This window comes from Rhinolophus hipposideros (assembly GCF_964194185.1).
Source record: "Rhinolophus hipposideros genome assembly, chromosome: 3".
Lineage (NCBI taxonomy): Eukaryota > Metazoa > Chordata > Mammalia > Chiroptera > Rhinolophidae > Rhinolophus > Rhinolophus hipposideros.
This window is the reverse complement of record NC_138049.1, coordinates 66,827,018-66,851,521: the sequence shown is the minus strand read 5'-3', so window position 1 is coordinate 66,851,521 and position 24,504 is coordinate 66,827,018. Positions and strand designations below refer to the sequence as shown.

General features: G+C 33.7%; 2 protein-coding genes across 2 annotated transcripts in view; one reads left to right on the top strand and one right to left on the bottom strand.

Moving 5' to 3' along the window:
- The window catches only part of ME1 (malic enzyme 1), a 173,356-nt gene that overhangs the window by 125,060 nt on the left and 23,792 nt on the right, over positions 1 to 24,504 (bottom strand). The gene's annotated exons all lie outside the window — the stretch shown is intronic.
- On the top strand, positions 3,831 to 3,992 carry LOC308493581 (dolichol phosphate-mannose biosynthesis regulatory protein-like; the record flags this gene model as incomplete). The annotated part of the gene is made up of 1 exon (XM_081039964.1): positions 3,831 to 3,992. The coding sequence occupies one exon, from the start codon at positions 3,831 to 3,833 to the stop codon at positions 3,990 to 3,992; it is 162 nt and encodes a 53-aa protein (XP_080896090.1).

Here is a 24,504-nt window from a genome sequence, read left to right as displayed (position 1 = left end):
AATAAAAATATAATAGATTTCCACTTCTCTTACCACATTTGTGAAGTTAATTTATTCTATTTTTCTATCAATTACTGAGAAAGCAATAATAAAATATCCTAGTATGATTCTGGATTTTCTCATTTTAAAAAATTTAGTAGATTTCATCAAAATAAAAGGTGTATCATTTAATTAAATATTATATAATTTTATCAAATTTATGAAATATTTATTATTACAGTTAATCCTCTTACTTTATTTTATGAAATGTTTCATATTTTCTACATCTTTATTGGAAAAGTAATATTATTACCTATCAAATCAATTAGTTTTAAGCAATATGTGTTTTTATCTTTCATTAAATATGTAGAAATTTTGATCATGTCTAATGAAATTAATGGATTTATTTTTTATTTACAGGTATTTCTTATCTAATTATATCTATAAGCCCAAAACCAGAAATTAATACTGTGTTTCCCCAAAAATAAGACCTACCCAGACAATCAGCTCTAATGCATCTTTTGGAGCAAAAATTTATATAAGACCCAGGCTTATTTTACTATAAGACTGGGTCTATAATATAATATAATATAATATAATATAATATAATGCCCGGTCTTATTTCACTATAAGACTGGGTGTAATGTAATGTAATGTAATGTAATAATATAATAATAATGTAATGTAATGTAATAATATAATAATATAATATAATATAACATAATATAATACTGGATCTTATATTAATTTTTGCTCCAAAAGACGCATTACAGCTGATTGTCTGGCTAGGTCTTATTTTCAGGGAAATAGTGTACATGCATACATACATTCTTACCACTGTAATATCATGCCTTGTTTCATACTCCCTACTTCATAAAAACTTGCAATATCATCTACATATTACATTGCTTTATAATAAATCAATGACTGAGATACAATTGCCTTTTTGATAATTTATTTTTAAATGGATAAATCAATTTAATTAATCTGCATCACTTTAATCTTGACATTCTGACTTATTAATCAACCATAGTCTACAAATATTTCTCAGTGGCATTTATAATATTCAAAAATATATTAGTACATTTATTAGAACTGGCAGAAAGTGTTTTGACTGAAAGACTTGATAAAAAGGACTGTTTAGGCCAATTAGGGTATAAGGCAAGTATTTTCCATTAAGTGAATGTGCTAAATCTGCAACTTCCAGGTTGTGACAAATTGTAAGATAAACATATTTTACATTGAAAAATCTGTACTATAAAAGATGTATTGAAATTAAATTTCAATTAAGGTTCAACTTTCCCAACTCTTTCTAAATATGTCAAATTAAGCAAATGTAAGTGAAAGTGTAACAGATACTAGCGGCCATTTGGGAAAACTAGGTAAAGACTTTTTGAGATATTTCTTAGAAACTGAAAAAGTTATAACTCTAACAACTGACTGGGTAACTAAACCTTTTGCAATTCAGGTGGTTTCTATTTCTTTGCTTTCCACATTTTTGAAGGAGGAGGTAACTGAGTTGTCATTTGGTAGATCACTAAAAATAAGTTTTCATGATATATATCTATGTGATTTTTGGCACATAATTTGGAAAGAGTTCAAAGAATTAAGTGATATTGCTATAACAAAATTCATCCCATCTATTTGTTTATGTGAATAAGGTTTTATAGCACATGCATGTATATGTCTAAAAACTGATGCTAAAACTTCTCTTCTACCCATAAGTAACATATAGGTCTAGATATACATGAATTCCAGGGGGAATTTTCATTTCATTAAATGATCAATTTCCAATAAAATTATTTTTATGTTAAATGATTAATAAAAATCTAACACACATATCTGTTGTTAGATTGATTGTATACTAGTAATAATACTAATACCAGAATACAGAATAAAAACTTTAATGTCACTTTATATACATAGTTTTGCTGCACAATAGTATAATGCTTGTTCAATAAATGTTTCATGCTAGCTATATTTTAATAAAAATATTTTAAAGATTAAAAAGTTTCAACCATTAAAATGTATTATGTTAAAATAAAATCATAAAGAGGGCTGGAATTAAAATACAAATTCAAGAACATTACAATATTTCTGTAAGAGAAGCATTTGTTTTTGTATATTTTGAATTAATAATGGACTATATCAGATTGTATTCCTTTGGATACATTTAAGTAAAAGATACAATAGTTTTATTTTGATATGTCAATATTTTAAATATGCTGGAAATTACATTCCTTGCAACTATTTAAACTTAAGGTAAAACTTTTTAGATGTCAAGTTAAAAAAAGCAAGGAGTGCACAGTTTTTCAAAATTCCCTTAAGAGGTTTACAAGCAAAATAGTATGATCACTGATCTACAGTAATAAACATACACTTCAGTTTTCAATGATGTTGACAGATCTGCCATCTTAGTTCAGTATATGATGCAAAAGTTCAATGTTAAGTAACATTTGTTTCTGAATGTGACTGACCACAAGTCACAGTAAAATTCTTAAATCAGTTGAGTGACATACCAAGAATACACGTACTTCAGTAAAGGACTAGCAATAATTTTAGAATCCAAGACATACAATTCCTCCATATTTAAGATGAAACATGAATTTTGAAAGTTTTTTTTACTATTTCTAAACTATTCTTACTAAGTTAAGGATTTGTGATTCCCATACATTGTGAATAGCTACAGAATTCTCCGGGTGACATTAGCCCATTTATAATGTTACATGAAGCAACAGGAAAAAATATTAAATTTCTATCAAGAATGTCTCTTCAGAATAGAGAAAGAAATTCATCGGGCATTGATGAAATTACCACAATTGCTCTTAAGCATGCAATAGCAGAGAAGAATATAGGTATTGGAAATATTATAATTTATCCTAATATTTGGCAGTATGTAGGCAATCAAAAGAATTTAATCTTTTAAGCTCTCAAGTATATCATTAACAAATTAGTTTTGTATCTAGGGAGAGACAATAATAGGTTGGTGAAGAATTATTTGAAAGAAAATGTATGAAGGCTTTGTGATCTCAGCCATCATTCTCCCTCAAAAACTTCCTAATTAATTAAGTCATCGGTTCATAGATGATAAAACAAAGGGACTGGTGCTTAGAAAAAATTTTTTTAAAAATCCCTGAAATGATGGTTTTAATTTCTGTTCTTGTTTTATGTTTTCCTTTTAAGTAAAAATAAAAATGAATCAATACATTGATAAACGTTTTCAATAAATTAATAAAAGTTTGAGGCAGTAACCAATACAAGTTAAAGACTCAGTAAAACCAGGTAATCATTCAAATCATAGAAAACCGACAAGAAGCACAGAGATCCAAAAGGCAAGCTTTACTTACTCTGTTTTCCCTGGGCTGCAGGAAGCCAACCCACCTTGGAGAAGATGATATTTTTTCTAAAGGACATGGGTTTCCACTTAGCCTGGGTTAATAATAGTCTAAAATGTGGGTTTGCAAGACTCACTCATTTAAGGAGAATTAATAAAATGGGAGGGTGGGCAGGGAAGGTAGAAACAGGAAAAATAAAGGTGGTCTGAAGAAAACTGCTGCAATTGAACACAAAATATAGCACAAAATATAGATATAGAATGAAAATGGAATTAGTTCTCAATTCTAATAAAGGAAGTACACCACTGAAAAAGGCATAATATTTCTTCAATTCTGAGAAGAATTTATCAAATGGGTCTTTATATAAAGCATATTGACCAATATATTACACATTATTTCTGATACAATTTTTAATAGAAGATATAAAGAGCCTTCTGTATTTGACATTTCTATCTCATATGAACCCTGATAAAAACAGAATGTAGCAGTAAATTACAGGTGAGGAGCGCCAGGGAAATGCCATTCATCGGCAGCCAGCAAGTCGTCCACAAGTACTTCCTGCCCCGAGCCTACACCGCTGCCATCCCACTGGCCGCCGGCCTCCTACTGCTCCTGTTTGTAGGAGTGTTCATCACCTATGTGATGCTGAAGAACCAGGTGACCAAAAAGGCTCAGTGACGGCTCAGGGATGAGGCTGCTGGCCCCCTCTCTGCCTCCCCTCCAGGGCATACCCAGGGCAGGGGCCCACAGGACCTGTCCAGGCACTGTGGCCCCTCAAACCTGGCTGCTCTGCAGACACCCTGAAGGATGGAGCTGTTCAGAACTCACCCCTGACTGACAAGAGCACCCACTCCCCTGCTCACCCTTCCAGAAACTAGGAGGGAGGAGTGCCTGAACTCTCCTTCTCTCCCCTTTCCGGCTCAGGGCCTGAAAGATGTTGGTCCTCCCTACCTCACCTTTAGACTCTCTGTCACTTATTTCCTCTGGGTTCTACCCTCTTGCCTTAGTTTCCCTCCTGTTACATGCTGATATTGGATTTGGCAGGTTCAAAGACATCACGTGATCTCTCCCCACATGTCCTCCTCCACGAAGACAGCTTTCCCAGGTTTGACATAGCCCCAGATCCCACAAGACTTCTGGACCTGGAAAGCCCAGGTGGAGGGGGACAGATAATCTTATTTAAATATAATAACAATACTCATTTTACAGATGAGGAAACTAAAGCTCAGGGAATTTGTGTTACTGACTCAACATCATACATTGTTAACAAGAAGCAATGGAAAAGATTTAAACCAAGCCCCTTCAGGTCCAAAGCACATACTATGCCGGAAATGTTCATTCACGCTCTATTGCCTATTTATCCATTCAACAAAGACTGTGATAGTTCTACTAGGTTCTGCGGTAGAGGTGAAGGGTACAAGAGTTGCTACCCTCAAGAAAAAAGTCAAGAGGAATACAGACAGACACAATAAAAAGTTAGTTACTACACGTTGGTGTGATAAAGACTGTGAAAGAACCCAGGGGTGTAAAGGACACTAAATTTAGGATGGGGTGCCAGGTGTGAAATGTAAGAAAGGGGCACCTCACTGAAGACAGAGAGGTAGTCACAGGGGCAGATTACAAAGATCCTTGAATGTCATGCTAAGGAGTTTGGATTTTATGATGAGGAATGGAGAGTCATTCAATGACTGTAGTCATAAAAGTGGCACAATGAGGCATCCCTTTTTGAAAATCCACTCTCTTTAAAAATGAGAACGACCTAATTAATCTAAGAATAGCAATGGGATTAAATGAACCAGAGAGATTAAACAGATAAATAAGAGGTAAAATTACAAGGCTCATAAAGGGAAAGGAAGAGGGAAAAATCCTGAATATCTCTGAGAGGTCTAGTTTAAGAGACTGAGTGGGTGGTGTTGCATCTTACAATGTGAAGAAAACCGGGGGACTGGAATGTGAGGCTAGGGAGTAAGAAAATAAAAGAAAATAGGACCTAGAAGAAAATGTTACAGAGTACTGACATTTTAGTGGGTGGAATGCACTAAATTGTACAGATGAAGAAAGAAATGTATCGAAGAGGGGAAATGTAGTCGGTTTAGTTCATGGACATAAAATGTTAAGCCACTGAATTCATAGGGGACATGAAGAGGAATATATGAGGTAAGAAGGATAAGGCTGCAGAAGTGTATACATATTTACAACCGTAAGAATGAGAGGAGCCAAGAACACAGCTGAAGTTAAACTCTATGGAGTAGAAGGTCCAGCTGAGATTGAACTGTTCAGGTAGTTACAAAACTCCAAAACGCCCACATTAATATTTTAATATAAAAACTAAGTGCATAGAAATGAAATGAATAGTATTTAGTAGCAGTGTAAAACATGGTCTAGTTGCCTCTTCCTTGGGGGTAAGAACGAGTTGGTTCAAAATGGATTTGTGCAGTGGACAAAGGATAGGATCAAAAGAGTATTGACTTGAGTTATAAAGTGAACTGCCCTAAGTCTGAGAAATTCTTACGAGTATGTACAGCATATCTTCTTGCCTCCTGTTGATGTTTTCAGGGTCAGTGTAAATATACTAGTTGTCTGTATGGACGTCACCTCACCAACTTACATTATTCTCATGTGAATTGGTTACTACTATTGGTGACTCTGTGAGCTTACAGCCTTGCTGGATTTCCTTGCTCCATAACCTAAGAGGATCAAATCTACTGAAAGTGATTAGGATTCATGGAAGGAGAGCCATTATCTCAACAGTCTTCTTACTGGTCTTCCCATTTCTAGTCTAGCGCAATGTTTCATCCCCATACCAGCCAGAGTACAGAAGACTCTCCCTTATCCACACGGAACACATTCCAAGACCTCCAGTGGATGCCTGAAACTTCGAAGAGTACCGAACCCTTTATATACTATTTTTTCCTCTACTTACATACCTATGATAAAGTTTAATTTATAAATTAGGCACAGTACAAGATTAACTAATACTAAGATAGAACAATTATAACAATATAGTGTAATAAAAATTATGGGAGTGTGGTCTCTCATTGCAGTATTTTTTCTATTTTTCTGTTCAAACCGATACCCAACTCTGTGTCACCATCCCTTACCTGCAGTAAATGGCTTGGCGTCTTGTGACTCATTTCAGGGTATCCCTTGCTAAAGTCTTCCTATAGGCTCAATGCTTTCTTGCTCAACACATTGCCATCAATTGCAATATGTTTTCTGTTCATGTCTTCCATAAATTTAATGCCTTTTCCATCTTAACTAAGCACTTACCATGTACTGTGGCTGTAACTTTTGCAGTTTCAGGTACAACAAAACTAGTATGAATTTCTTTTTTCTTCACAATTTCACAGATAGAAGATTCATTCTTATGAATCTGAGCTTAGCAATCTCAGCATACAAATGTTTTTCTTTCCTTATTATGTCAAAAACTTTCACCTTTTCCCTTAAAGGAAGCACTTTACAGCTTCTCGTTGGCATATCCAAATTGGCAGCATTGCTACTCTTGCACTTTAAGAAAAATAAGGGTGTCTTGAATGCAAGCACTGAAATATTGCCATCGTCGATCTGATAACCAAGATGGCTACTAAGTGACTAATGACTGAGGCGTATATACAGCATGGAGATACTAGACAAAAGGATGATTCACATTCCTGGCAGGACGGTGTGAAATTTCATCACACTACTCAGAATGGCACTCAATTTAAAACTTATGAATTATTTCTGGAATTTTCCATTTTAACATTTTTAGACCACAGTTGATTACAGTTTTCTAACTGAAACCGAGGAAAGTAAAACCCATGATAAGGAGGGACTACTGAAATCTCTTAAAACTTTAATTGGATGCTTTCATTTCTTTGCTTCAAACACAGTGACTTCCCAAATAGATAAAGAATAGCAATGAAACACTACCATGACCCACAAGAGTTCTATTTCAAACCTCATTTCATGCCACCCTCTCCACTTCCAGACATTCTGAACATCTATTTCTTCAGCTTCAAATTCTTTCTCTTGACTAATGTCAGAAACATGGTGGTGTCAGGGGGTCCCCGATGATCTCTCCTTTTGAAGTTACAACAAGCTGAACAGCCATAACTCAACTAAGGATTCCCTGGACAACACACAAACACATTTGAGAGACTGAAACATTTGAAGGTGGATGAGTCAGAAAAAACAGGGGAGAAGGGAAGGGAGAAGTGCAGAGAGGGGGACAGTGCCCGTGGACAAAGCCTGAAATTCACTGTGGTCCTGGGAGAGGGGAGGATTCAGACTGCAGGTGCAATCTCTGTGGCCCCAGCAAATCTGCCTGACTGATCAGCATATAATATGGCTACACCCAGTGATCAGGGCAGAGACCTTGACGCAAAGACCAAATACAGGAGTGCAACAGCTATGATCTAACAGCCTTCACTGCCAGGCAGAAAACAAAGCCACAGAGCCTGGCCACTTCTCTTTCCCTTCTCAGAGCTCACCTTGCCCGCACCCTCCCAGTGCTAGCAGTGGGTCTGAGAAGAAACTGTACCAGTGTCAAGTTAAAGAGCAGAATATCTACAGCTCTGAGATCGGGACAGACAGTTCCTGAGCGGAGAAGCTCACTGTTGTGGACACAGTTCTAAGTTCACTACGGTCCCAGGAGAGGGGAGGATTCAGACTGCAGATGCACTCTCTGTGGACACCAGCATTCTTGCCTGAGTGATCAGCATATAAAACAGCTGAACCCAGTGATGAGGGCAGAGACCTTGACGCAAAGACCAAATAAAGAAGAGTGACAGCTATGGTCTAATAGCCCTGACTGCCAGGCAGAAAACAAAACCACTGACCTGGCCACTTCCCCCTACCTTCTCAGAGCTCACCTCCCTACATGTTCCCAGTGCTAGCAGCAGGCCTCAGAAGAAACTGTAGTAGTGTCGGGTTAAAGAGCAGACTATCTAAGCCCTGAAAACTGAAGAGAAAGTTCCTAAACAGCAGATGCACACTGCAGCTAATTCCACTAACAGGGGAGGAGATACAGGGGCAAGGTAGCTGTGGTATGGTAGTCACCATTACTCGAAGAAGTAAAAAGACAAACACATAACCAGTCACTGTTCCCAGCCCACCCCATCCCCACCTTTCATGACTGATCCTAGCAGAGGTACCCAGGGCTGCTGAGGCACACAGCTCTGCATCTGGCTGCCCTATCATGCACTACATCCTCTCACAAAGGTGCCCTGAAACTGAGACGACATAGTCACAGAGGAGGCACCCACCTTCCCATGGAATCTTCCACCGTGAGAAGCCAGAACAGGTTAAGAGAAAAAACTCTCCAGTTCTACCTACTGGAAAACAAAAGAAAGACTTCTTCATATGAACCTGATGCAGAATTCATACCCATCAATGCCTAGGAAGAGAAATAATCGAACAATTATCATGAATAACCAAGGTAACAAGGCAGCTCAGAAAGAAAATGAAAAATCTCCAGAAAATAAGCTTCAAGACATGGAAATACGTGACTCAAATGACTTCAAGAATTGCAGTTCTGAAAAAAACTCAACAAGATGCAAGAAAACACAGATAGGCAGTTTAATGAACTCAGAAATAAAATCAACGAACATAATGAATATTTTACGAAAGAGATTGAAATTTTTAAAAAGAACCAAATAGAAATTCTGGGGCTGAAAAACTCAATAAAGTGATCAATAATGAAATAGCAAACTTAGGAAATAGAGCTGATCAGATGGAGGAAAGAATTAGTGACATCAAAAATAGAAATCTGGAAATGACACAGATGGAAGAAAAGAGAGACTTGAGAGTTAAAAGAAATTAAAGAAGACTACAAGAACTATCTGACTCCATCTGAAAGAGCAATATAAGAATAATGGGTATTCCAGAAGGAAAAGAAAGAGAGAAGGGCACAGAGTCTATTCAAACAATTAGTTATTGAGAACGTCCCAAACCTATGGAAAGGACTATATTCTTGAATCCAAGAAGCAAACAGAATACCTAATTATCTCAATCCTAAAAGGAGCTTCTCCAAGGCTCTTTATATTAAAGCTATCAAAAATTACTGACAAAGAAAGAATTCTCAAGGGACCCAAGCAAAAGAAGACAGTAGCCTACACAGGAAAGTCCATTAGGTTATAATCAGATTTTTCAGGAGAAACTCTATAAACTAAGAGGAAATGGAATCAAATATTCAAACTATCAAAAGATAAATTACCAACTAAGAATAATATAGCCAGCAAAGTTATCCTTTAGATATGAAGGAGAGTAATAAAGACCTTTCCAGATATAAAAAAGCTGAGGGAATTTTCTACTACAAGGCCTGCATTATAAGAAATACTGAAAGAGGTTATTCCACCTGAAACAAAAAGACAAAAAGATACAAAATTATGAGTAGGATTACTGAAAGACAGACAGAAGCAAAAAAAGGCAACAGCTACATAGAATAGGGCACTATACACTTGAATACAACATAAAGGGTAAAGGACAGAAAACCATAAAAAAAGAAAAAGAAGAAGACAATTTGCTACAGCAACTCAGAAATGAACTCACAGCATAAATAGGCATAATTTGTGACAACAGTAATATAAATGGAAGGGGGAAAAGGTCTGAATTTGCAAAGGAGACAAGATGCATGCAGAAGAAAAAGGACTACTGTATATATGAAACTTTCTTTTATATAAACTTAATGGTAACCACTTAAAATCCAGCACTGAGACATGTAACAATAAAAAAAAGAAAAGAAAAAGGAAACAGAGAAAAATGTATAGAAATGTACCACCAAACTAAAATAACAGACAGAAACACAAAGGTAAAGAAACAATGGAGACACTGAGCTATCAGGAAACAAAAGATAAAACAGCTATAGAAAATCCTCATATATCAATAATTACCCTAAATGTAAATGGACTGAACTCACGAATAAAAAGGCAAAGAGTGGCAGAATGGATCAAAAAACAAAACCCAACCACCATGTGCTGCCTTCAATAAACACATCTCAGCTGCAAGAAATAATACAGACTGAAAGTGAAAGGGTGGAAAATTGATATTCCAATCAAGAGAAAAGCGGGTATAGCTATACTTATATCTGATGATAAAGACTTCAGGATAAAAATGGAACAAGAGACAACGATGAACATTCCATAATGATAAAAGAGACAATACAACAAGAAGACATAATACTTACCAATATATATGCTTTCAGTCAGAGCACCAAAATATATAGAGCTAACAAAACTAAAGGTAGAAATTGACAAAAACACAATTATAGTAGGGGACCTAACTACTCCATTGACAGCCATGAATAGATAATCCAAACGGAAAAGCAATAAGGAAATATCAGCCTTAAATGACACATGAGACCAAATGGAAATAATTGACATTCACAGAGCCTTTCATCCTAGAACACCACACCATACATTTTTTCTTCTGCACACAGAACATTCTCAATCAAGGATAGACCATATTATGGAATACAAAACTAGCCTCGCAAATTTAAGAAGACTGAAACCATACCAAACATATTCTCTGACCACAATGCTTTGAAAATGCAAATTGAGTGCAAAAAGAAATAGGGAAAAATTCCAAATACATGAAGATTAAACAATATGCTACTAAAAAACAACTGGGTCAAAGAACAAATAAAAGGAGAGATCAAAAAATACATAGAAACAAATGAAAATGAAAATGCATTGTAGCAAAATTATTGCGATACTGCCAAAGCTATATGAAGAGGGAAATTTATAACATTACAGGGTTATTTCAAGATACAACAACTAAAAAATAATAATAATAAAATAAAATAAAAAATAAACAACCTAACATTACAACTTAAAGAACTAGAAAAAGAAGAATAATTGAAACCCAAAGTCAATAGAAAGAAGAAAATACTAAAAATTAGAGATTTAATGAAATAGAGAACAAAAAGACAATACAAAAAAATGATGCAACAAAAATGTGGTTCTTTGAAAAGATGAATAAAATATGCAAACCTCTGGCTAGACTCACTAAAGAAAAAAGAGGAAAAACACAAACAAATCAGAAATGAAAGATGAGAAGCTATGATGGATACCAGAGAAATACAAAAGATCATACAAGAATGTTATAAAGGACTATATGCCACCAAATTCAATAACCTAAAAGAAATGGAATAGTTCTTAGAAATATATAACTTTCGTAGACTGAATCACAAAGAACTGGAAAACCTAAATAGACCAATCAACAGTAAGAAAATTGAAACAACCATCCAAAACCTATGCAGAAGAAAAAGTCCAGGACGAAATGGCTTCACTAGTGAATTCTACCAAACATTCAAAGATGATTTAATACCTATCCTTCTCAAACTTTTCCAAAAATAGTGAAGAGGCAATACTTCCTGACTTATTTTATATTGCCAATATTATCCTAATACAAAAATCTAATAAGGATAACACTCACACACACACAAAAAAAACTACAGACCAATATCTCTGATGAATACGGATGTAAAAATCCTAAACAAAATACCAGCAAATCAAATACAACAATACATAAAAAAGATTATACATCATGATCAAGTGGGGTCCATTCCAGGGGCACAAGATGTTTCAACATATGCCAACTGATCAATGTGATACACCACATAAATAAAATAAAGGATAAAAATCATATGATCATATCTATAGATGCAGGAAAAGCATTTGAAGATACAACATCCAATTATGATTAAAACTCTTAATAAAATGGGTATTGAAGGAAAGTACCTCAACATAGTAAAGGCCACATAAGACAAACCCTCAGCTAATACCATACTTAATGGTGAAAAACTAAAAGCTTTTTTTCTCTAAAAATCAGGAATGCCCCCGTCACCACTTTTATTCAACATAGTCCTAGCCAGAGCAATCACGCAAGACAAAGAAATAAAAGGCATCTGAATTGGGAATGAAGAAGTTAAATTGTCACTTTCTGAGGATGACATGATTCCTTATACAGAAAACCTTTAAGACTTCACCAAAAAACTATTAGAAACAATAAACAAATACAGTAAAGTGGTAGGATATTGCATTCCTATATGCTAAAAATGAGTTTTCAGAAAAAGAAGTGAAAAAAATTCATTTTTCAATTGCAACAAAAAGAAAAAAATACCTAGGAATAAACTTAACAAACGATGTAAAGGACCTATACACTGAAAACTATAAGACATTATTAAAAGAAATTGAAGAAAACACAAAGAAATGGAAAGATATTCCGTGTTCATGGAATAGAAGAATCAACATAGTTAAAATAGCCATATTACCCAAAGCAATATACAGATTTAATGCAAACCCCATCAAAATCCCAATGGCATTTCTTCAAGAAATAAAACTCATCAGGTTTGTATGGAATCATAAAAGACCCTAAATAGCCAAAGCAATACTGAGAAAAAAAGAACAATGCTGTAGGTATCCATCAAATTATACTACAAAGTGACAATAATCGAAACAACATAGTTTGATTATTAAAACAGACATGCAGACGAATGGAATAGAACTGAGAACCCAGAAATAAACCCACATGTACATAGGCATATAATTTTTGACAAAGGAGCCAAAAACATACAATAGAGAAAAGAAAGTCTCTTCAATAAATGGTACTGAAAAGATTGGAAAGCCACATGCAAAAGAATTAAACTAGAATGCTATCTGTCACCATATACCAAAATTACTCAAAATGGACCAAAGATCTAAACATAAAATCTGAAACAATAATTGCATAGAAGAAAGCATAAGTACTAAACTTATGGACCTTGGGTTCAGAGAGGATTTTATCAATTTTATCTCAAAGGCAAGGGAAGTAAAAGCAAAATAAATGAATGGGACTATAGCAAATTAAAAAGCTTCTGCATACAAAAGAAACCATCAACAAAACAAAGAGACAACCAACAGAATGGGAGAAGATATTTGCAAACATGTCTGATAAGAGGCTAATATCCAAAATATTTAAAGAACTCATACAATACAACAACAAAAAACAAACAATCCAATTAAAAGATGGGCAGAGGACCTGAACAGATACTTCTCCCAAGAAGACATACAAATGGCCAACAGATATATGAAAAAATGTTCAACTTCACTAGCTAGTAGGGGAATGCAAATAAAAATCACAAAGAGATACCACCTCACACCTGTTAGAATGGTTATCATCAACAAGACAAGTAATAACAAGTGTTAGAACAGTTGTGGAGAAAAAGAAACCCTCATACACTGTTGGTGGGAATGTAAATTGGTACAGCCACTAGGACAACAGTGTGGAGGTTCCTCAAACAATTAAGAATAGAATTACCATGTGACTCAGCAATCTGTCTTCTGGATCCCTATCCAAAAAAATCTGAAAACATTTATCTGTAAAGATATATGTACCCTTATGTTCACTGAAGCATTATTCATGGTGGCCAAGACATGGACACAACCAAAGTGTCCTTCGATAGATGACTGGATAAAGAAGACATGGTATATATACACAATGGAATACTACTCTACCATAGGAAAAGATGAAACAGTACCATTTGCGGCAACATGAATGGATCTTGAGATTATCATGCTAAGCAAAATAAGTCAGACAGAAAAAGTCAAGAACTATATGACTTAACTCATATGTGGGATATGAAACTGAAAGCAACAAATGAACAACAAACACAAATACACACACACGAAAAAACCTCACAGACACAGACAATAGTTTAGTGGTTACTGGAGGGTAAGCGGAGAAGGTGGCGGTAGAAGAGGGTAAAGAGGGTCAAACATATGGTGATGGAAGAAGAACTGACTCTGGGTGATGAACACACAGTGCAATATATAGACGACATAGAACTGTACACTTGAAACCTATACAATTTTATTAACCAATATTACCTCAATGAGTTTAATTAAAAATTTTTTAAATCCTTTTTTTCCTAGTTTTCAGAAGCTGACTCCTCATCCTTCAGGTGTCAGTTTAAATACTATATCTCCTCAGAGACACATCCCTGACTACACTATGAAAGGAAATCCCCTTGTTATTCTCTATCACTATTCTCTGTTCATTTCCTTCACAATACAAGCTGTACTCATGTACGAGTAGTTCTTTGTTCACTCGAATATTACCTGTAAATTCCACAATGGCAGGAAATAGGTCTTTTATTTATCTTTACTCAGATTAGTAAAGTGCCTGGCATGCAGTGGACATTCAATAAATTTCTGTTAAAGAAAGGAAGGAGAGAAGAAATAATGAACACATAATCAGCAAAAAGATTTTGAAGAAGTGGCTGAGTTGGGAAGGAAACAAAGCAAGGGCCTTCTGGAAGAAATGAGTGGTCATCTACTTTATTTAACAATTTCTAAAACTAGGTTTAAATGTTAAATTACTGTCATTAATTCAATTAGCATTAGAAACTTTTTTAAGTGAAACCATATTTGAACAATACTCTATGAAGTATCTATTAGGATTAAGCTTTTCTAGAAAGCAATATATGAAATTCTTTATATGTAAACACTCCAGGATTTAGGAGAATAATCTTAATTAACAAACATATCACTTTAGCTTTTGAAAATCAGAAAGCCTACTAGTCAATGAGGAAAGGTCCAAGAAGCTATCTGATAAGAGTACAGCTTCTCTGGTCAACTCGGACCTAAGGTAGAAACATAATCAATCTAAGCTAAGAAGAACCAACCTTGGTTTGGGAGGATGTGATGGTTAATTTTATATGTCACCTTGGCTGAGCATAGTACCCAGATATTTGGTTAAACATTAGTCTAGATAGTTCTTTGAACATAATCTTTAGATGGGATTAACATATAAATTAGGAGACACTGGGTAAAGCATATTACCCTCTATAATGTGGATAGGCTTCATACAATCAGTTGAAGGCCTTACTAGAGATGTAACCTCCCTCAAAGAGGGAATTCTGCCAGCGGACTACTTTTAAAGTCAAACTGCAGCATCACCTCTTCCCTAGGTCTCCAGTCTGTTGGCCTACCCTACAGATTTTGGACTTGCTAGCCTCCACAATTATGTGAACCGGTTCCTTAAAATAAATCTCCCTCTCTGCGCGCATGCGCGCATACACACACTCACACACACACACACACACACACACACACACACACACACTCTATTGGTTCTGTTTCTCTGGAGAATTCTAACACAGAAGAGTATAAGATAGAAAACATGAGTTCAAATCCCAACTGACACTTAATACCTGCGTGATACTGAGTTTCCTTGGAATAATTGTTTTCATTAATAAAATGAGTGAGTTAAAAAAAAACAACTACCCAACATTTATGACACCATCTCCACATACCACAACTCAAGTATTGTGTCCAAAGAAATAAGAACTGAAAATAATTTTAGATAAATTCTTCTTCATTTATTCATTTTAAAACTAGTATTAGCATATGAATTAAGTACAAAGTAATAAATGTTGTTCTGATAGTTAAAATCCAAAGTACTTTTTTCCATGGTAGAAAACACGGGAAAGAATCCTAAGGTAACACTGAATTCATCAGACAGTTGGCATTTATTTGGCAGATTGTCAATAAAAATTAACTTCTTCCATTAGGGAAATGATACACTTTCACATTTCAGCTTCTAAAATAAATTACCTCATTCCATAGTGAAATGATGTTTTATTTCACAAGGCACACTAATTTTGTAAAATATGTAAAATAAGATACGCTCCAAATTATTATAAATGTCCTTCATTCAGACAATCATATAAAGACCAGGATTTATATTATTAAATGAGAAATTTCTTTGTGTAGAAAGAAATGAAATCAATAACTTTCATGACTTATTTTAAGTAGATAATTACAGCAGGTCCTTGAATAATATTGATTCCTTCAACATTGTTTTGTTATAACATTGAAGAGATGCCATAGTAGTTAACTCTTGTTTCTATCAATTAGCCTATGATAAAATTGGTCACATTGTATGTCATTTCGCTTAAAGTCACATAACCTATCAGAGATGTTAAAAAACGACTTACTGTACATAATTTGTAATTCTATCAAATAGTTTATAAATTTCACTACAGTGAATATAAAACATAAAACATATAGTATTGAGCTAAAATTGACAATTTCAATTATGCTTTATTTTAAAGAGTTAAAATTTATATTACAAAATTATCTAGCAAAAAATATCCAACATTTTAAAGGTACATAAAATAATTATTAGATCATATTAAATATAGATTATTTTGTCCAGATAACTAATGAAAACAAATCTTCAAATTTTCAGAAGCATACCTAGAAAGCATGTAGAAAATTTTGGAAAAGATAATAAAAGCAAACTCTAACCTAGTTATTTTTCCTCAACTACTGATTTGGGCAGTAGGGGCCAGTGAGGGAGGTTGGAAGCATTACCTCAGAGAAAATTCTCCCTATTAATTTCTCTACTAGTTAAACTGCACTAAGTTAAGAAAAAAATAAAAATAAATAAGTCTAAAAGCATATATAGAAAAGCAATCTGAAAAAACTACAAAAAATAAAAATTAGATCAGAATAATCTAATTACTTTAAATGAGAAAATGTCAACATTAAACTTTTTATCCATTCAAACCGGAGAAATGCTGAAACCAAAACATTATAGCCAGAATACAGCTGTGTAAACTAACACGTTTGTGCATTTGTTTGGGTGATGGAGTAGGATTTCTGATGAGATGTGTCACCAAATCACTTTAAATCTACTTAAATAATTTCTTAATTGAAAATCTATTATGTTTAATAATTCTTAACATTGTGATTAAAGGCTATTTCTAAAAATTTGCTGAATTAAATAGCAAGGTTATTTGAAGTGATATGTTAGTTAGTTGTACTCTAGGAGACGTTCCCAGTACCTGGAATTATTCATCTATGGGCTGCATTTTAAAAAATTCACAGTATTTTCTACTTAAAAGTGACCTTAGAATTAAATTATTTTACAATCACATCCAATGCAAGAATCACATTTATAATATGTATGGATCAATGATTATCCAAACTACATGAATATTTCCAGTGACAGATAACAAGGAAGTCTTTTCCAATGACAGATTATCAGAAATCTTCCTTTACATTGAAGTTAAATCTATAGCCCTATAATAACTTCGACCCACTTATTATATGTCTACATTCTGAGGCTGTACCATGTAAGTATATTCTTTTTCACATGAAAGTCTTTCAAATAATTGAAAATTTAATTATATCCCTTTCAAGTCTTTTCTTTTAGGCTAAACATTTCTATTTCCTCCAACTCTCTCACATAACAAGATTTCAGTGACAGTCACTGCTTTGGTTACTCTTCTCTGGATATACAGTAGTACCTCGGTTTTCAAACATCTCCGTTGACGAACATTTTGGTTTATGAACGCCGTAAACCCGGAAGTAAACGCTTTGGTTTTCGAACACAACTCAAAAGTTGAACATGTCACACGGCCTCCGCTGAGTGCAAGATCCTGAGGCCTAGCTATCGGCTGTTTTAGAATGTTTCAGAACTCATGGATTACGTTCGAAAACCGAGGTACCACTGTACTTGTATCTCAGTTTACTAATGACCCTTCAAAAACATGGCATCCAAAACCAAGCACAGTTGTGATCTGAGTACGTGATGCACATAACTATTGCCTCCCTTTTTAAAAATTATTTTTATTAATGAATACTGGGATTTATAACTTTTCTAAAAATAAATACAATAATGCCCAAATTAATACACTGTCATAAATATTACCTGAGATAAAACTTGGCAATTTTTCCTAATTCTCCATATGCTATGAGTAAACTTAAAGCACCTGGGTGTGCCACACAGATTGTGGCAGTTAGTTTTGGATCCTAAACTTAAATTTCCATTTAAGTTTTCCAAACTTAAAGTCTCTAGATGAATATGGAGACTTGATGAACTGTTACTTTACACTTTTAAGGGTCTTTTACAGTAAAAGATAAGTTCCACTGCTTTGCTACAGAGATTTATACATCTGTGCATACACTTAGACAATCCTTAGATCTTGATGTAAAGAATGTTTGAATCATGCCTACATTTTTTCCATTCTCCAAATATTTCCTAATTAAGGCAATACTTGGAAAGAAGATAGTTTGGTATTTTAAACTACTTCTGGGCACACACTGAATTTGCAGTACTTTAGAGGACACTCTACCACACTTCTACTTAACAAAAGTTCATATACATTTTCATAAATATAACATTCAAACTTCTCAGAAAAAATAGCTCATGTGAATTAATCAGTAGTTCAAGAAATCATCTAGCTCTCTATAATAAATGAAAGTCAACTTTTTGCAAATTGGTATCTCTAAAACAATCAACTGAGGTAACAGCTAAGAGAATTGAACTAGTCCAGACATTCCATCTAACTTGTTTCATATCTTTGAAAAATATTCTACCTTGTGGCGCTTTTTCTCATATTTTAAAATAGGGTAGATAAAAATAGTAGGCCAATTTCAAGGGAAATGAAATAAATGAAGAAAAGTATATTTTCAAGTAAGTGTAAATCAAAATCAAAGGCTTATTACTATAAGTAAATGGTAAAAAGTTTATTAATATCTAACATTAAAATGATCACTTTTCTAGAAGCATTTAAAAATTGCTTGCTCTCCTAAACATTAACTATTTGAATTTCTAAAGGCACAGAAAATTATAATACAGTAAAAAATAAAAATTACAAACGAAACCAGAACTACAAGCCAAAAATATTCCCTGGTTTTCAAAACACTCCTAAATATTTCTAAAGATTTTAAAGTGGCTGGATTGAAGAAAGCCAAATAAAATCAAGACTAGTCCTGGTTCCCCTGTGCGGCTCTGGTACCCAGGATTACCTCCTAGAGGGGTAGGACCTCCTCTCACCCCTACTGAGAAACCCCAGAGCTCTGAGGGTGAGATGACCCAGGGCAACAAGAAATGTCTCTTAATAGGTGAGCACTGGATCACTTGGCAGTTTACATCACAGTGGTCCAATCACAACTAGATAGCATTAAACTATGGAAAGTGTCACAGCCTTACTTCAACAGTTAAAATATTTAACTTGTAGCTATTAAAACTGACTATGAAACCATGTTTCGTTGCCATACAACTTGATTTATAATCAGTTACTGAGTTATGCAGTACTCACACCTTAGTAAAGTAAAATTGCCATTACATATCTGTATAGAACATCATAAAAACAAATTATGTTTAAGAAAACCAGGTAGATTTAAAACGAGAAAATTTATAAAACAAAAACAATATCAAAGTTTCCATTCTGTTAACTATTCATTTGATAGTTATTATAACTGTAATCTTTACAATGAGAACATTCTTGGGTTAAAAGAGTATTAACTTTGGGAAGGTTTCTTTTACATTTATTCCTTTTAAGCTTCTTTTCTTACTGCTATTTCACAAACCCAATATCGAGTAAAACTGACACCCTCACCCTACAAGACTACAAAATTTGTTGAACTTTTGGCTCTATACAGGAATTACATGTTTCTCTATGAGTGAATAATCTCCATTTCCAATTATGATCTAATTGTGGTCACGGTTATGACTGTTCCTATATTACTGGTGTATGTTCTCATATGAAACTGCACATGGGATGATAAAGAAAGCCTAGTCCTCACTATTTAAAATAATGAATAGTCTACTTCAAGTTCTTTTTGGAAATCCAAAGGAAATACGTGTACAAACACTAAATGTAGAAAAACTGTTTCAGTATTTCGTTTTCATTCATCTTAATGTTTTCTTTTATGCATTGCCCTAAGAATTTTCTATGAAAGAACAGAACTACAAAAAGAAAACATCTTGATGATTCTCTTTGACAATTAGTCTTATTGTTAATCTTCACCATTGTCAAAATCAAAACAGGTACCATTTATGTAGCATATATAATGCGACTTAAAATAGTAGGAGCTTTACATACATTATCTACTAAGTTCTAGGTCCATACATTTAAATGCCTATACATACTAGACCCCATGACTTGAAAGTCCCAAAGACAATTAAAACTCAACATGCTCCGAAAAGAACTTTCTATCTCCCTTACAAACATACTCCATTATTCTGCAACTTGATGAGTAGTACCATCATCCATTTAGTCATTAAGAAAAAGAGGAGTTGCAATAATAACAGTTGTAATAACAACTATTTGGGAACAACTACTATGTCCCAAGAATTATGCTAGATATATTATCTATATTTAGTCCTCATCCTTCAAAAACTTGCAAAATAGGTATTATTCTGTGAAGTCTTACAATGAAGAATCCTGTTCAATTTTAGTTAATTCAGCTTCTTTCCAATTAATTTGAGAACTGGACACTTGTTTCACTATAACTTTTAGCAAACCAAACAATGGTATTAGTTGGATCAGACTTCGCAAATGCTTTTTTTTTCAATTATCATTAACAAACTACTGTATTAGCTCATCCTTTTTTGCCAAAATCATATCAGTGAATTACTGTATAAAGATGAGTTGCTAAAAGTAGTGTTTAAAGTTGTATTGCCTACAGTTAATCAAAATTTTGCTTCCTCACAGCCTGATTTCTTGCAGAGTCCAATTTCTTTCAGATCTATCATTTACGAGAATTTACTTGTTAGAATAGTATGCTTAAACAGTAGGATAAATAAAGAACATCATCAATACTCTATAGCTTTCTATGTGAGTGGATGAATAGAGTAATATTGTTACTATTTCTATGAGGTAGCAAACAACATATATTAATTCAGCATCGACCAGGTACTAAGGCTTAATAGGATGGAAAATGAAGCAATTTGCAAAATATGATCTCTTCTCTATAAAGGCTTACAGTCTAGTTGGGACTAAATTAATAGTAAAATGCCAACAAAAAAAGACCAAGAGTACTTTGATGGAACATTAGAAATATCAAAAGTAGGAACATGATATAGTGCCAAAGCCATGATAAAATGATATGAAGCTATTACAGTAATAAGAACTCATAAGAGAGGCGAGATGATTCTTGGAAAATGCAGTGTAAAATAGAGCAGGTAAAATATTTCCAAAGAAATAATGTAAATCTGCTTTGGCTGTCTTTCATATATACCTGCATCATTAATTTGCACAAAAAGTTTCTTTAAAAACAAGAGTCACAGAATACAAATAATTTAAGTAAAACAGTAAGCTCAGCATTTTGCAAAAATACAAAAGGAATTGTCTCTAGCTTCCAAAAATCATACGTCTATCAACAAATCAGCCACAATTAGGTATGCTGGCATAAGCATATTGCACTACCAAATACTGGATCTGCAAAAATTAACACGTTATGGGCACATGGGAACAAGATAATCCAAGAAAGTTCAATACCACTCTTAAAAATGATTATCCATGACATTTTGAAGAACCCACACAAAGTATCTATACCAAAGAGAATAGAAATTCCACACAAAACCAATAAATGGATATTCCAGCATCATACCTTAAAAAAGAAATATTGGAAGTAGAGGTATTCATATAAGAACTTATTTTTGGATATCTAGCAAGATTTTAATGCCATATTCAAAATGAAAACTATCTAGTCATAGAAAAGTATATCATTAAGATACATTAAAAAGTATGAGACCAGAAGATATACCTGTTCGCAACTCCATTACACTCAGTACTTGTACTATTAACCCTTAATTTTCACTTATTATGTTCCTAATTGCTACTACCAAATCCACAAAGTAAACATAATAAGAACAATCCTGCTCACTTTCTGGATGTCTTACAACTCCTGTTGTTGCAGTAAGAAAGGTTTAACAAACATTTGTCAATTTTTGGCTTCAAAAAAAATAATGTGTAAGCTAAGTGATACCTAAAAGATCCATCATTATTCAAACACAATCACAATTTCCTAATTAAATATAATGTCTAAATTTGTGACACATTTTCAAATAGAAAAAAAGTCCTTTTTTTTCTTTTTTTATAATTACGGAAGAAGACATGAAAACTATTCTAAACAATTTTGAAATCATCAAAAGTTTAAGAAAATATACATATTAAAAATCAACATGCCAGAAAACTGCCATAAAGAAATCATATAGAAATGGTTTTAGAAGCTTTACTTTTCCTGTGAGTAAAGCATTCATTCACTTAAATTTCAAATATTGTGGAAATATTGAAGAATAATACAATAAATACCTCTACCTAGATTCAACATTTGTGAGCATTTTGCTATAAATGCTCTCCTACCTCCTGCCCCTCTATCATTTTTTCCTTTCTTTCCATCTAACTAATTTATTTCCAACAAAGCCCCCAGAAATCAAATACATTAATACTTCTACAGAAAACCAAATTACACTAAGTCAGATAAAGACTATAAATATTCTTATATAAATTCAGTTCAAGTTTTTCCATGACACAGGTTCAGACAGATCATGTTTTCTCCCTAATGATATTTTTGTAAAGTTTGGTTTTCAAAATTTTGGATTTTAAAAATGTGGACAAAGGATGGTTGGCTGCAGTATTAACCCTATGTCACAGAGAAGGAAACTGAAGCATAGAAAGATTAAATAATTTATTTGAGACTAAAACAAGTAGCAAACTCCAGTAAGAGAAAACAGCCCACCTACTCGAGAGTCCATAGTTTTCACCGCTGCTCTAGGAAGCCTTCAATCCAAGAGGAAATCCTGTGACTTTCTTTTTCTTTATCTAGAGACAGCATTCTTATCCCTAATTCCATTGCTACTCTCCTAATCTGAGCCACCATCATCTCTCACTGAGTTTACTGCAATAGGCTGCTAACCAGGCTACTTGATTCTCCCACCATTTAACAGTAAGAGCCAATGTTCTTTAAAACACCCTATTAGAAACTATAAGTCTTGTACCTTCTCATTTATCTTACATCTGTGACCTCACCTCTACTCGCCCCCTCTCTCACTCCACTCTAGCCACACTGGTCTCTATGCTGCCACTGGCCTCCAGGCATGTTTCCGCTTAGGACCCTGGCACTGACTATTCCTCCTGCCTAGCACCTTTCCCTTGTATGTACATGACGCTCCCTTCTCACTCCTCCAATCTCATCTTCCAATGAGACCTACACTGTCACTCTATTTAAAATTGCAGCTTCCCCTCCAAAGCAACTGACACTCCAGATCCCCCTTTCCCTGCTATATTCTTTTTTTCTCCATAACACTTACTACCTTCAAACATTCTAGACAATGTACTTATTTTTTATTTCCCTATCTGTCTCTTCCACTGTTGGATTTATACATATATAATGTATCCCAAGCCCTTAGAAAATCATCTACCACACAGTAAGTAGTCAAAAAATAATTATTTTGATTGAGATTTCTATGTCAACTTCAACCCCAAAACACTGTTTGACCTAAGCTCTTCAACCTTATTAATTATAGTTGTTAGCATTTCTCAGAATCTCATAGAAAAGTTAGCATTTCAATAAATATGCTTAAATTATACTTTAAAACAGCCAAGTTTTATACAATTATGCTTTTATGAAGATTCTTTCTTTATATAGAATTATTTTACAGACATGGACAGATGTTTTGTCACTTAGAGAAGACAATAAGTCTACAGTTTACATAGCATGATACCTTTTATAAAGAACATAGTATGTATTTGTGTGTATCAGAGTTTTTGGTATGATGACACTAGGTATTTTTTAAATATTTCTTCCTTCTACATATTGGTATTTTCTCATTTTTCAATAATGAACATGTATTGTTTGTATGATTAAATATACTCATATACTTCCCAAAAAGTTATTCCTCACAAAATGCATACATTACCAGCTAAATTCTAACTCTTCCTCTTCTATGAAAAAAAATATTTTTTCACTGTCAATATAGTCATTATAAATGCAATAGATATGTGCTATTAATGTAATTTAACAGACCACCTACAAATATTGATCTAATTATTCTCTTTACACAAGAGGTGATGTGGTAATCCTTTTCTTTATACAAAGGATAATGTGGCATAAGTGTACTGAATATTACTACTACATCCATGTATGTATGTGAAACCCATATATTCAATCTAACTTTCAGATATTACCTCTGAAATACTCCTTTCAATGACAGTACTTTAAGTAGGCTTTTATGTTTATGGTATAAATTTATAAACATTTCTTTCTAACCTTTAAATTCAGTACCACACATATCACAAATATATTCAACTTGAGGTTTTGCTGTTGCTGTTGTTAAAGTATTAATATTTATTTCAATTGTTCCTTGTTTCAAAAGTATTTAAAATAACATAATGACTAAAGTGAAGCCATGGTTTTAGAAAAATTATATTCCA